Raw genomic sequence first — 14,258 nt, 5'->3', positions numbered from 1 at the left:
GGAGGAGGAGTCCCATCGGCCGCGGTTGAAGCTCTTCTTTATTTTCCTCCGAGCCGCGCTGCACAGTCTTCTTTTCGTCGGACCGACACTGACCACACTAGCGTGGGCTTTTCTTCCCGCGCACGCACCTGATGCTTACTGCTTCCGGGCCGCGGGGCAGGAAGAAGAGAGCATGCCGGTGCCGCAGACTCCAGCTATTCTGCCGCTTCCTCTTCCGGGCCGCTGGGGGTGGGGGGGGCGGGAAGAAGAGAGCATGCCGGTGCCGCCGACTCCAGCTATTCTGCTGCGTTCTGCCCGGGCTGACAGCATTTTAAGCCTGGGCAGAGGAGGACCGGGGAGCAGCTGGGTCAGCGGGGGACTGGAAAGTGTGGCGACACACTGATTTAGATTTGTCTGCGAGCCAGATGCAGCCATCAAAAGAGCCATATCTGGCTCGCGAGCCATGGGTTCCCGACCCCTGGTTTAGAGGAATCCATACAAAGGCTCTGAGCAGAAATAATATACCCCAGAAAAGAGAGTCTGACCTGTTTGAAGGCACATTTTTCAAGCTTAGCAGAGAGGCCCTGGTCCCTTAGTCACTGGAGAACCATCTTCACTTGATGGCAGAGCGTTTGCAGGGAAGGTGAAAAAAATCTGTATATCACTGAGATAAACCTCAATGCATGAGTAGAGTAGATCCCAAAAAAATGTAATTCACACAAAGTTTTGGAAATCCACAGGGCGTTGCATATCCCAAAAGGCATTATATGGTACTCATAGTGACCAATCCTGCATGCTGAAGGTGATTTTCCATTTGTTGACCTCACAGATTCTGATGAGATTATAATACCCCTCTGAGGTCCAATTTCATAAAGATAGAGGCACCCTGAAGCCAATTGATTAATGTATCCCCACTGACCCTCTGGTGGAAATCCACGAGGGAACACAACAAAATCAGGGGCTTGTGTCATGACTGCACCAATCGGCCCCCCGACGAAAGAGACTGTTTCTATAGGGGTAGAGGATATTTATTCTTGACTGTAATGGCATTCAAGTTCTCTGTAATCAATGCTGGGGTGTAAAGAGCCATTCTTTTTTTCCTATGAAAAAGAAGTTAGCCCTGGCAGAGGATGGACAGATTACACCCTCTTATCACATTTTCCTGAATGTAGTCAGACATTGCCTCCATCTTAGGAATAGACAGTGGGTAAATTCTCCCTTGAGGTGGAATTTTCTCCAGCATCAGGTCAATAGCACAGTCATAAGGTTGATTAGGAGGTATGATTTCAGCCTGTCTTTTGTTGAATATGTCAGCAAAAGATGTGTAGGCCCTCAGAAGCCTGGGTAATGCAGGTAGGTCGACCAAAGCCAGTTATACCGGAAGATAGACTGGTTCTAAGCAATTTTGAAAACAGTGTGGACAGCAACAACTAATGTCTCTCCTCTCCTCCTCCTCTGTTAGGATGATATTGCTGCAGCCAGGGTAGGCCAAGGAGTGTTGGATTCACTGACTTTCAAAGGACATAGAAGGAAAGGCATTCTTCATGTAGTCACCCCATCTTTCCGGTCAATGGCTCAGTGATGAAATGAATAGCTTTTGGCAAGGGCTCCACATAGACCAAGGAAAAGCCAATAGGTGTCTTCAGGGGAGTCAGTGTATGTGGAATCACTGCATCAGATCCTCTTCCATGAAATTACCAGTGGCCCCAGAGTCCAAGAATGCTTTGGTAAACAAGCTCAGAACACCAGAATCCATAGCTACTGGTATCACAATTTTCTGCAGAGGACAGGGATGAGGGGTGTCCAGGATTGCCTCTTCAATCAATCCTGCGCTCTGAAGTTTCCTGACTTCTCAGGACAGGACGAGACATAATGCCTGGACCTGCATAGTATAGACAGAGATTCAGTGATCTCCAGTGGTGCTTCTCATCTGGTAATTTAGATCAGCCCAACTGCATAGGTTCTTCCTCAGTAGAAGGCTTTGGCAAGGGTTGGCCCAGAGCCAACATGGGCTTCTGAAACTTAGATGCCAAACGTACATTCCGTAATTGTCAGTCACGCTCCCGGGCTGTTTCCTGGAAGCATATATCCATTTTCAAGCTCAGCAAAATAAGTTCATCTAGAATTGCAGGGGGTCTCATGGCCAACCAGCTCATCTTTTATTTTATCTGATAAGCCTTGCTAGAAAAAAGCATTCTTGCCTCTTCATTCCAAAGGAGCTCAGAAGCAAGGATGCAAATTGGACTGCGTACTGCCCCACAGTCCAAGGACCTTGATGCAAGGAGAGCGGCTCAGTTAAGTTCATCGAATACCTTCTGAAATTGAGCCAGGAAGGCCTAGAAGTCATCAAGGATGAGATCATCCCCCTCGCACAAAAGAGGCCCAAGCCAAAGGCTGCCCAGAAAGTAGAAAAATGTTAATTTGGCCCAGTCCGAGGCGAAACTGATGGCCTAAAGCTTAAACTGGATGAGACATTGATTAATAAAACTTCAACAGGCTTTGGGGTCACTGTCGTAGCGAGGTGGCGGTCATAAGTGCAGGGTATCCAAAGGTGGCACAGGAGCTGGTACTGGAAGCAGTGGTATCGCAGGGGTAGGCGGCACTGTGGACCTGGTGTCTCTAGATCATTCATTCAGAGCATAAAATCTTGCAGTAGTTCAGTAATATGTTCCAGGTGCTGCTGCTGTCGTTAGACTATCTGCATCTTGCCCTGGAAGAACTCGGATAGGGGCACATCAGCAGAGCTCATAGTCTCAGCAAACTGTCACATTTCAGGAAGGTACACCCAAGAACTGCTGTCGGATTGGTGCAGGCATGGACTAGGCCCCAGCAGGCAGCTGTTTATGTACCATAGATTATAATCAGGACTGCAGAGGCCAGGTGGTGATGGTGAGCAGACAAAAGTTATGGCTGGCAGAGTTCAAGCAGAGATGAAAAGCAGGCTAAGGTCAGGGCTGGCAGAGTCCAAGCAGAGATGAAAAGCAGGCTAAGGTCAGGGTAGGCAGCCAGCAAAGCAAGGTCAAAGGGCCAGGCAGATCAGCCACAAGAAGTCAGTCCAAAAGTGAAGGAAGGGCAGGGCGAGCAAGACCCAGGACAGTAAAGGCGGGTCAACAGCAAGGGCAGGTATGGAGGCAGGAAGACTAGCATGAACTGGAGACAGGCCCAGGAATGACTACAACACCTAGTCAGTGGGATCCCAGAATGACCTGTTGCTGAGGTGCTGGCTAGGTGCACTGAGCTTCCTTATATCTCAAGGCAGTGATGATGTCATCAGCCAACGCCACAGGAAGTCCTTATAAAAGCTCAGGGATTGTGGTCTTCCTCCTAATCAGAGCCACTGGATGCAACATGATTCAGGAAGCTCTGTCGGAGAAACCTGTGGCCAGAGGGCACTGCTAGGCAGGTAAGGGGTGTTACAGCATCTTTGAAGAAAAAGCGGTGTTTTTTGTGGCTGTTTGGTGAGATGTATTTCTAAGTTGCAGACATTGTCATGTAGGGATCCTTTCCTTCAGTTTTCAGAGGATGGTGTTTCTGTTCGTACAGTACCATCCATTTTATCGAAGACTGTTTCTACCTTTCTTCTAAGTCAATCGATAGTTTCCTGCATTCAGAAAACTAAGGTCCGTTTCTACCGAGCATTTTCAGGAGTTACATGTATTGTATGTACATAGGACTCCCCTAAGGTATTTGAAGCTTATGAATAGATTCTGGAAAGTTGATCATCTTTTTCTGTTCAGTGGCCACAGGGGGGAGAATGTGTCTAAAGCATCTATTGTTAGATGGATTAAAGAGACAATTGCATTAGCATACATTTGCAAAGGTTTAGAAATGTTTGTAGGGCACTACCTGGATGGCACGGTTATATTTTTAGTTTTGTTACAGATTTATAGAGGGATTTTAGTTGGCACAGTAACTTAAGTGCCAAGAGTACAGTAAAGCTTTTGTTTTCTGTCTCCATCTGCTGGTAGGGGAGAAAACTCATCTGTCTGGACTGGTTGGGCAGGACTCAAGGAAAAAAAATAGCGGGTAAGAACCAATTTTTTCTTATGTTGCATATAGCCGATTAAGATTAAAGTTATTCAGGTAAACTTACCCAGCAAGCATATTCAGGGAGCTAACTTTGCCTCTCACTGGCCTACTGAATGGTGAAATTATTACTTACCTGTTAATTGCTTTTCTTGAATATAGTCAGACTAGTATGGACAAGTGGGTTATGCATGCAGCCAGCAGATGGAGATAGAGAACAACAGGCTTGCTAATGTTATTCCTTATATACCTCCATGCAGACATCGGCCTGCCAGTATTCCTTTATCAAGCCAATTGATAACATTAATAGAATCATAATAGCAATTATTATAATTACATTTATTATTATTATCATGTTTAAACTACTGCATGTCCAAAAAAAACTAAGAAGCAACGAATGAAGTGTGTCCAGTAGTAGCATAAGAAACCTCTCATCTGCCGCAAAACATAGCAAGTTATAACGCTTTCCAGTCCTGCTTATTTACTTGCGAAAAACATTTGTTGCAAGGTGCAGAGTGAAGATAGCAGTAGCATAGAGAGCGTCCTGGACTGTCTGACAGTATTCAAGGAAAGAAAATTATCAGGTAAGTAGTAATTTCATCTTCCTCTTTATCCAGTCAGACCAGTCCGGACAAGTGAGATGTACCCAAGCTACTCTCTATTAAGGGAGGATGCTGCCTAAGGCCACCACAAAACTGCCGAGGTGACGGATACTACTGGTGCAACCGTGACCGCCAGACTGCAGCATTGAGAAAGGGGTGCAATATAGGCCAAGCTGCTGCTCTACAGATATCCAAGAAGAGACCAATTGCAATTCTTTTCCCAAAGAAACCTTAGCCCTTGTGGATTGACTCCGAATCTGGTTTGGCAATGGAGTACCAGACTCCACATAAACCTTTGTAAACACCTTTTAAAATCAGCACACCACTGTAACTCCACTTCTCCACAGAACAAAAATTAGATCAGATCTGCCATAAAAGACTAGAGATCCTGAGATTTTGTAATGGATGTGCCCTGATGTCTAAGGATTGAAGAAGCGTGCATTCTTCCAAAACTGTCAACTTGCTAAACGAAGAGCAGGAACTGAATGGTTAAAATGCATTCTGAAACTGCATTTGATAGAAAGGAAGGAACCATACAAAGTTGGACCCAATCCTTGAAATCCTTAAGAAAGTGTGTATTAGTAGGAAGAGTATCTTCAGAGTCAGCAGTTTAGCAGAATTAGCTTTAAAAGGAGCAAACTGCAATCCGCCAAGAAAGACAAAACTAATTTCTGGTCGAACTGGTATCTGCAGTGGAAGACTAATGAGCGTAGCATCTTTCAAAACTTAAGAGACATCCAGATGAGAAGATAGTAGCCTGTCTTGCGTGCACTCTCTGTAGCAATAGAGCCACCCCCTGCACCAGGAGCACTTTCAGAGCCAATCCCTTAAAAAAGCTTTCTCGCAAATACCCAGAATTAAAGGACAAAGGCATTTCCAGGAGCATCGCAATGCCCAGAACACCAGTCTTCAAAAAAACTTCTCAATATAAACAGAGACCAAGGAAGTGCAAAATTTTCTAGTTGTCAGGAATGTAGTCACCACACCTGAGAATAACCATTCCTCACTAAATGTACCCTTTTAAAGGGCCAAACAGTAAGACAAAGCGATCCAGATACTAACAAAATATTGGACCCTGGCATAGAAACACCTTATGAGGCAGAACCCCAAAAGACTGCTGCACAGCACTTCAGAAAATCAGTGTTGTGGTACTGTACGAGCAGAAACCAGTGTGTGAGAAAACCAGAAAATGGATGGTACTGTACGAACAGAAACCAATTTGTGAGAGGGCTGAAAAGTAGTTTTGGAAAGAAAATGACAATCCTTCCCAAACCTAGCAACAACTGGACCGCTAACTGAAAAGCTGAAAGCTCTCCTGAAAGCACTTTACTCTGAGCAGCCAATCGTTCAAAGAAGAATACAGCAAAAAAACCCATTCTTTATAATGCAGTATTGTAGCCAGTACCACCATTGCTTTGAGAAGGTCTTCGATTTTGTCAGTAACCCAAAGGGGTAGAGCCTGAAACAGTCCAATTTGCATTGCTGCCTTTAGGGAAACAGAGAGGGAGACCTTCTTCCACACCTTTCCTCCCTCACCCCCACAGAATTCAGCTCCTCCTTGTGCTGTCCCACTGTAATAATCTCCCTCATCTTTCCCAGTATTCACCCATTTTCACACCAATCCCCATCTCTTGCACAGCTCCTCCCCTAACTATTCACACTCCTCAACTTTCCCAGCAATCATGTCACATACTCCACCCCCCTCCCCCCAGGTATTCACCACTTGCTTTCACTCCCTTTCCACAAATCACACTGGCTTGACTAGAGCTCTGTGTGTCTTCCTCCTCTCCTCTATGAGCAGAATCCCAAGCCCTGGGAGCCCATCATCTGCTTGGCCTGGAGCAGTGTTCACTCCAGACAACAGTACAGACAAGAGCCCAACTCCAGGTAGCAGGTGTGGGAGGGGGTTTGGGCAGAATGGAAAAGGCTAGAGCAGGGAACCTCCTGGCTCTTATTTGCTGTCATTTAAGCTTCAGTCGCACCTCTTCCCTATGTGCCCCCCATTCGGGCCGATTCTGTAAAGTCCGCAGGAGAGCGGGCGAACGCCCAGGCCACTCGCCTGTGCGCACAATACAATATTTAAATGAAGCCCGCTGACAGGAGTGGTGGCTGTCAGCGGGTTTGACAGCCGATGCTCAATTTTGCCGGCGTCTGTTCTCGAGCCCGCTGACAGCCACGGGCTCGGAAACCGGACACCGGCAAAATTGAGTGTCCGGTTTTTGACCTGACAGCCGCCGGCCGACTTCAAAATTTTTTTTTATTTTTTTTTTATTTTTTTTACTCTTCGGAACCTCCGACTTATTATCGCCATGATATTAAGTCGGAGGGTGCACAGAAAAGCAGTTTTTACTGCTTTTCTGTGCACTTTCCTGGTGCCCGAAGAAATTAGCACCTACCTTTGGGTAGGCGCTAATTTCTGAAAGTAAAATGTGCGGCTTGGCTGCACATTTTACTTTCTGCATCGCGCGCGAATGCCTAATAGGGCCATCAACATGCATTTGCATGTTGAGGGCGCTATTAGGTTCGGTGGGTTGGACGCGCGTTTTCCGCCCCTTACCGAATAAGGGGTAAGGGAAAACGTGTGTCCAGTGGCAGGTTTACAGTGCGCTCCATCAGAGTGCACTGTACTGTATCGGCCCGATTGTTAGTTGCAGTCAGGAAGGGAGGGAAAGAATAGGGATGAACAGAGAAAAACCTGCGCTGCTAGCTTCTCCTTTCTGTCTTCCAGCCGTGGAAGGATTGAAGGAGGGAGCAGAATGGCTGTTTCCTCCTCTCTTCCTCTGCTGTGCTCTTTGCTCCAGCCCCTCTCCTCCTGTTTTTGTGTAAATTATATTTATTGAATTTATATATGCCAAGTATGGTAATTTTTTGCAGTGCTTTTCAGTTGCCATGGGGACAGGGGGGTAAGAGCCACATTTTGCATGCGAAAGAGCCACTACAGCTTCCTTGCCGCAGGTTGGCAACCCCTGATTTAGCAATATGGGAAAAATGTGGTACAAAATATGAGAATTACATACAGAGCAGAAATGGGCTGTATTCTTGTATAATTCTATTTCCTTTTTCCAAATTTGTAGTACTTTACACATGATGCACAAGAATAGCTGAGGAAATGTGTTTTAGGTGACCTTTTTGCATAATGATTAGAACTGGAATGTTAGTAGAATGTAGCATGCACTGAATGAATCTAATAAAAGTTTGGACATCAAATGTGACTTGTCTTGCATTATAGCAAGCAATTAGTTCTTTTACTTTTAAAATGTAGTTGCACGTTTATTTTTTAGCTGTGAGATATTCTTCAAATGCACACAGATTGAAAGTCTTCCTTTTTTAAGAATAACAGCTTTGACTGGGTGGGAAACCCACATTCAAATCCTGAACCTAACTTCTGCTTCTGAGGCTGGCAGGCACTGGGATGCTACAGAGGCAGCATTCACAGTCCCTGGGGATGAGGGGATTTTCTCAGCTTTTGCTGAACAGTGACACCTACCAGCACTAGATTTCAACCAGAGAATTGCCACTGTGTTGGTTGGGCTTAAGAAGAAGGATTCAGAGTAAAATCCATGAATGAAGATTTTTAATACCTCAGCTTCAGAATACCTTGTAATTTAGCTGACATTTGGGACAGGTTCTGAATGGGATTGGAAGCTCAAGGAAAGGTTATCGGGCCAAAAAAGTAAAAACAGGTTAGCAAAGTGAAAGTCCAGTCCAGGCACTCATAATATATAAACTGTGAATTTTGGCAGTGGCGTGCTGAATCTGCTATGAAATTTCCTTGCAGCTCTCCAGCTCCTGTGAAACCATAGAGACCAGTCTCCAGGATATCAAAGTGAAATTGTCTCCAGGTGGATTGCTGAGTGATACGTGGGCAAATCTAGAAGGCACACATCCTAATGAAAGAAAGTAGGTGACTTCAGATATTTAAAGTTAAAACTTACTGTCAATTTACCAACAAAATGCACCTTGTTTTGTATTTTAATATCCCTTTGGATTAAAAGCAGGGCTTCCCAAACTTTTAGCCAATGTGACCTCATTTTAGCACTTGAAAGTTCACATGACCCCAGAGGACAACCAAAACAACATTAGCAGGGGTGTTGTCCCCCTCCAACAATCACTTCACCCTCACCGCACTCCAGTTGATCCCCTCTCTCATCCTCCAGCCTCTCTAGTTAATCCTCTCTCTCAACATCCAACGACTCGAGGACGTCCTCTATTAACCACCTCCTTCCAGCATACCCCCTCGCTCAACTTCCACCCCTCTAGTTGTTACTCTTACATTCCCTAGCTCCTATCAATTCTCCAGCTCACCCTCTCTCTCTCACCTCCAAGGCCTTTCTTATAACCCCCAACAGATTGTCACCCCCTCCTCCCATCCCCTCCTTACTCTTATTCCCTATTTCCTTTCTCTCATCCCCTCCCTTCCCACCAGGTCAGGGACAAGGCAATCTCTCTAGCAGGACCCAAAATCTGGAATGCAATGCCACTGGACCTTAGATTGCAGCAGGATTTCAGATAATTTAAAAAGGATTTGAAAACTTGGCTATACACACAGGCCTTCACACATAAGAAAGGAGACTCTTAGGGAAGATACCTTTTACTTTTTCCTACCTATTATTTTATTATTTTATTTTGTATTCTTAAGCCTTTTACATTTCCTGTTTTATGTTTTTTTTAGTTGCTTTTATATTGATACTGTATTAATTTTGTAGCATTTATCTGGTATTTTAATATTTTAATATTTTATTTTGTTATGAATTTCTGTATCTCACATTTCATATTTTTCAATGTGTAAATCATTGTGATGGTATTATTAAACAACGGTATAGAAAAGCTGCCAAATAAAATAATCAACTTGGGGGGGGGGGGGGTCATTCATTTGGCTGCGATAGGGCTGTACCGTGCTTTAAATGGCAGATTATGCATGAAAACATTTTGTTTTGAACAGTAAAATATCATACTATGCAGTAAAACCTGTTTATGCTAATTTTTATGTAAATAGGGAAAATCAGAATCAAATTCTCCTAGGACAAGCAGATGTTAGTCCTCACACATGGGTGACTTCATCGGATGGAGCACAGCACGGAAAACTTATGTCAAAGTTTCTATAATTTTGATTGTGCACACTGAGCATGCCTAGCATGTTCTAAACCAACATCCACGTGGGGTCCCTCTCAGTCTCTCTTTATCTGCGGAGTGATTCACATTGCGGTGAAGTTGAGCTCGTGGCTTTTCTGCTTGAAATTGCCTTAGAAAACATTTTCACTGATTTTTGCGGTGTTCTCACGTGTCCTATCGACACCGGGTCCCTCTTCGGTTCCCCTTAGTCTCCCCAGTTAGGATTTTCGGGCGGTTTGGTAAGTTTCTTTTCGCTGCCGTCCTCCCCCGTGGTGGTGGTGCCTGATGTCAGTTGCTCACTGCCACCATCTCTCATTTTTCCTCCTGCTTTTCATCATCAATCATGGCCTCATCGTATTTTTGTTGGTGTCCCCAGTGTGAGAGGACCATGCCCATCTCAGACCCCCATGAGAAGTGTGTCCTCTGCCTGGGGGCATCACATAATGTCCGGGGTTGTCGCCTCTGTGCCCAAATAACCCCAAAGGACATCGCGTTCGACTCGACAAAATGGAGAAGCTCTTTGGGTTGAGGAAGTCCGAGCCATCGACATTGGCATTGGTGGCATCTGCACCAAAGGACCTAGGAGCTGCACTGATGGACACTGAGCCCTCGATATCGACAGGGCCTTCGGTTTCATTGGTGCCATCAGCGGATAGGGGTGCCAGGGACCGTCCTCTGTCAGTCTCTTCCAGATTGAGAACGTCTGGTTCGTCGTCATTGACCTCGGCACCGGGGAAAGACTGGGCCGAGCACCGAGAGAAGCCAAGGAAGCATCAGCACCAGTCACCTTTGATGCATGGTACCAGACTTGGTAAGGTGCTGGCTGAAGCCATGATGCCCCCGAAGCAACCCCATGGCGAGGAGCACCCATCCTCTATCAATGCCGGGAATCTGCGACAGCCTACTCGAGTCCCAGCGGGCACCGATGCATCCCCCAACTGATACAATGCTCGTCACTGGTTCCTCCTAGGAGGAAGTTCCATCGAGGCCGGTGGGGAAACCGGGGCCTGCTGCCCCCCCCTCCAGTCCAGCTTTGTCCAGGCTGGCACTGGTGCCACTGGTGCCCATACCTGTGGACAAAGGCCAAGCACCTAGGGCTCCATCCTCTGTGGACTTCAGTGAGGATAAAATCCCGAATGACCCCTGGGGGAACAACACTGTGGAATCCTCCTCCAAGAACTCTGAAGGTCTCCCCTTGGATCTGTCTCCTCAAGAAGAGCGGAGGAGGTCTCCTCCTGAGGAACTGACTTTTGAAGGTTTGGTGCGGATGATGGCTGAACCCATCCCTTTTCAGTTGATGACGGAGGAGGATGCCAGGCATAAGTTATTAGAAATCCTTCAGTTCTTGGAGGCTTCTAAAGTGATCATGGCAGTCGCAGTACAAAAGATCTTTAAGGAGTTGCTGCTGAAGATCTGGGAACACCCCCTCACAGTATCTCCTGTTCACAGGAAGGCAAATGGGGTTTACCTTGTCCAACAGGCTACTGGATTCAAAAAGCATCAGCTAGCACACCAGTCGGTAGTGGTTGAATCTGCTCTCAAGAAGGCCAGGCACTCTTGGACCCATCCCTCGGCACCCCTGGGGAAGGATCACAGAGCAATGGACGCTTTTGGGAGAAAAGTATTCCAGGGGACCATGCTCGTTGCCCGAATTGCAGCTTACCAGATCTACATGAGCCAATTCTCACACAACCTCTGGAAGCAGGTGCAGAAGCTGGCCGAGTGGCTGCCTCAACAGCAGCAAGACACTTTTCCTATCGCTGGTGCGCCAGAGTCTAGAGAGTGGAAAACACAAGGTTTGTTCAACCTTTGATGTTTTCGACTCGGCAGTAAGAATGTCTGCAGTGGAAATCGGTGCCCCCAGAATGGCATGGCTGCGGGCCTCAAATCACTGTCCAGAGGTACAAGAAAGACTCGCAGACTTGCCATGTACAGGAGAGAATCTCTTTGGAGATAAGGTGAGAGACATGGTGGCCCAGTTACGGGATCACCAAGAGACCCTCCAACAACTCTCCACCACTACTTTGGGCCCGCCCTCCTCAGCCAGGATGTTTGCAAGGCAGGATAAGAGGAAGTCTTTCTATCGCCAGAGGAAGTACTCCAGCCCCTCACTCCCGTTCACAGGGGGTGAGCTCCTGTGACCGCCCCAGACAACAGAGAGCTCAAAATCCCCAGCCAGATCCCCAGCTAAACCCGGGAACAGGGTTTTGACTGGATTGTAGGGATCATGAGCCAGCCACCTGTACCCACGATGCTGGACCCCCCTGGTCGGAGCAGGCTTTGGTTCTTCACAAACCTTTGGCCCAGTATAATCTTGGTCCAGTGGGTTCTGTCCATCATCCGCCAAGGGTACCAAATTAACTTATTGAGTGTCCCACCAAATTGTCCTCCGTACCCGTTTTGGGGGCCTATAGCACATTAGTACATATTACTAAGGGAGCTCTACGCCCTCTTAATGGCCAAAGCAGTCAAGCCCGTTCCACTAGGGCAAAGAGGGCAGGGATTCTACTCCCAGTACTTCCTGATCCCAAAGAGAACAGGGGGACTCCGTCCCATCCTAGATCTGAGGGCCTTGAACAAGTTCCTAAAAAAAGAAAAGTTCAAGATGGTTTCCTAGGCACCCTGATTCCCCTCTTGCAAAAAGGAGATTGGCTATGCTTCCTCAATTTAAAGGACACATACACCCACATCGAGATCTTCCCCAGTCTCAGGAAATATCTCAGATTTGTAGTGGGAAAACAGCACTTCTAGCCGTTCGGGCTAGCATCGGCCCCACGTGTCTTTACAAAATGTCTGACCATGGTATGGGCACACCTGCAGACTGGGAGTGCATGTTTTCCCTTATTTGAACAATTGGCTAGTCAAGAGCACATCTCAGGCCAGGGCCACTCGATCCATGCATATGATCATCTGGGTATTGGAGTCACTAGGGTTCCTCATCTACCCCAAGTCCCATCTCAGCCTGTCACCTCAGTTGGAATTTATTGGAGCCCTGCTAGATGCAGCTCAGGCAAAAGCCTTCCCACCATAATCTAGGGTGCTCACCTTAGCATCCATAGCGGAGGGAACTCAACAGAGCCAGCAGTTGTCAGCTTGGCACATGTTGAGGCTGTTGGGCTAGATGGCTGCAACTGTGTCCATGTTACTCCCTTGGCACATTTGCACATTCGCAGAGTCCAGTGAACCTTGTGGTCACAGTGACGCCAGGCCACACGCAGCCTCCAGGCTCACATCCAAGTCACTCTGTCTCTCCAGGACTCTTTGTCCTGGTGGCGGGTTCTCTCAGATTTGGAGCAGGGAATATCCTACCAAAATTCCCCCACCCAAATTGTCTTTACCACAGAGGCATCCACTTTGGGATAGGGAGCTCATGTAGAGGGGCTCCTCACCCAGGGCTTCCTCACCCAGGAAGCAGTGTCAGATCAACTTGCTCCTGGCGATCAGGAGCTTTCAGAGATTGGCTGTCCAACAAAATCATTCTGATCCAGACAGACAACTAAGTTGTAATGTGGTATGTCAACAAGCAAGGAGGCACAGGCTCATACCTCCTGTGTCAGGAAGCAGTCCATATTTGGACCTGGGGCTGTACCACGGGATGGTTCTCAGGGCCATATACTTTGCTGGAATGGAGAACATGGTAGCGGATAGACTCGTGCCTTCAGACCCCTCGCGTGGTCACTGGACCAGCGGGTAGTGAACCGGATTTTCCACCTCTGGGGGAACCCAGTGATGGAGTTGTTCACTTCTCCCTGCAACAGGAAGCTAGCCCAGATCTGCTCCCTGTACAGTTCAGACGGGAATCCAGCCTCAGACATCTTTGCCCGCCATTGGGGCAAGGGTCTTCTGTACGCGTATCTTCCAATTCCTCTGGTGACGAAGACTCTTTTGAAGCTTCGAAAGGACCGAGGGACTATGATCCTCATAGCCCTTCATTAGCCGAGACAGATCTGGTTTTCACTTCTCTGGGAGTTGTCCTTCTGGAAATCGATGAGTCTGGGAACTTCCCCAGATCTCATTGCACAAGATCGGGGAAGGCTACAACATCCCAAACTCCAGGCCCTGTCGCTCACAACTTGGATGTTGAGAGGTTAATTCTGCAACCCCTCAATCTTTCTGAGGATGTCTCTCGGGTCCTGATAGCTTCCAAGAAGACTTCCACTAGAAAGTCCTATGAACTGAAGTGGAGGAGGTTTTCTGTGTGGTGTGAGCAGAAGGCCTTAGATCCGTTCTCCTGCTCCACATAAAAACTGTTTAACTACCTTCTACACCTGTCAGATACTGGCTTAAAAACCAACTTCATTAGAGTTTATCTCAGTGCAGTTGACACATACCACCAAGGTGTAGATGGTACGCCCATCTCTGTTCAACCTATAGTTGTACATTTCATGCAGGGCCTGCTTCAATTGAAGCCCCCCCCCCCCCCAGGCCTCCCGCTGTGTCTTGCGACCTCAACGTGGTGCTAGCTCAGCTGATGAAAGCTCCTTTTGAGCTGCTGCGCACTTTGACCTGAAGTACCTGACGTGGAAGGTCATAGTTTTG

At 47.1% G+C, this 14,258-nt stretch overlaps 1 protein-coding gene across 5 annotated transcripts in view; it reads left to right on the top strand.

The window, feature by feature from the left end:
* Positions 1 to 14,258, top strand: part of TBK1 (TANK binding kinase 1) — a 185,095-nt gene that overhangs the window by 145,299 nt on the left and 25,538 nt on the right. For all 5 annotated transcript variants that reach the window (XM_029616461.1, XM_029616463.1, XM_029616462.1 and 2 more), the window contains one exon: positions 8,386 to 8,507. In XM_029616461.1, the coding sequence (XP_029472321.1) occupies positions 8,386 to 8,507 (122 nt within the window). The remainder of the gene's footprint in view (positions 1 to 8,385; positions 8,508 to 14,258) is intronic.

This window comes from Rhinatrema bivittatum, chromosome 9 (assembly GCF_901001135.1).
Source record: "Rhinatrema bivittatum chromosome 9, aRhiBiv1.1, whole genome shotgun sequence".
Lineage (NCBI taxonomy): Eukaryota > Metazoa > Chordata > Amphibia > Gymnophiona > Rhinatrematidae > Rhinatrema > Rhinatrema bivittatum.
Note: the sequence above shows the minus strand (reverse complement) of the source record. Positions and strands in the feature narration are given on the sequence as shown.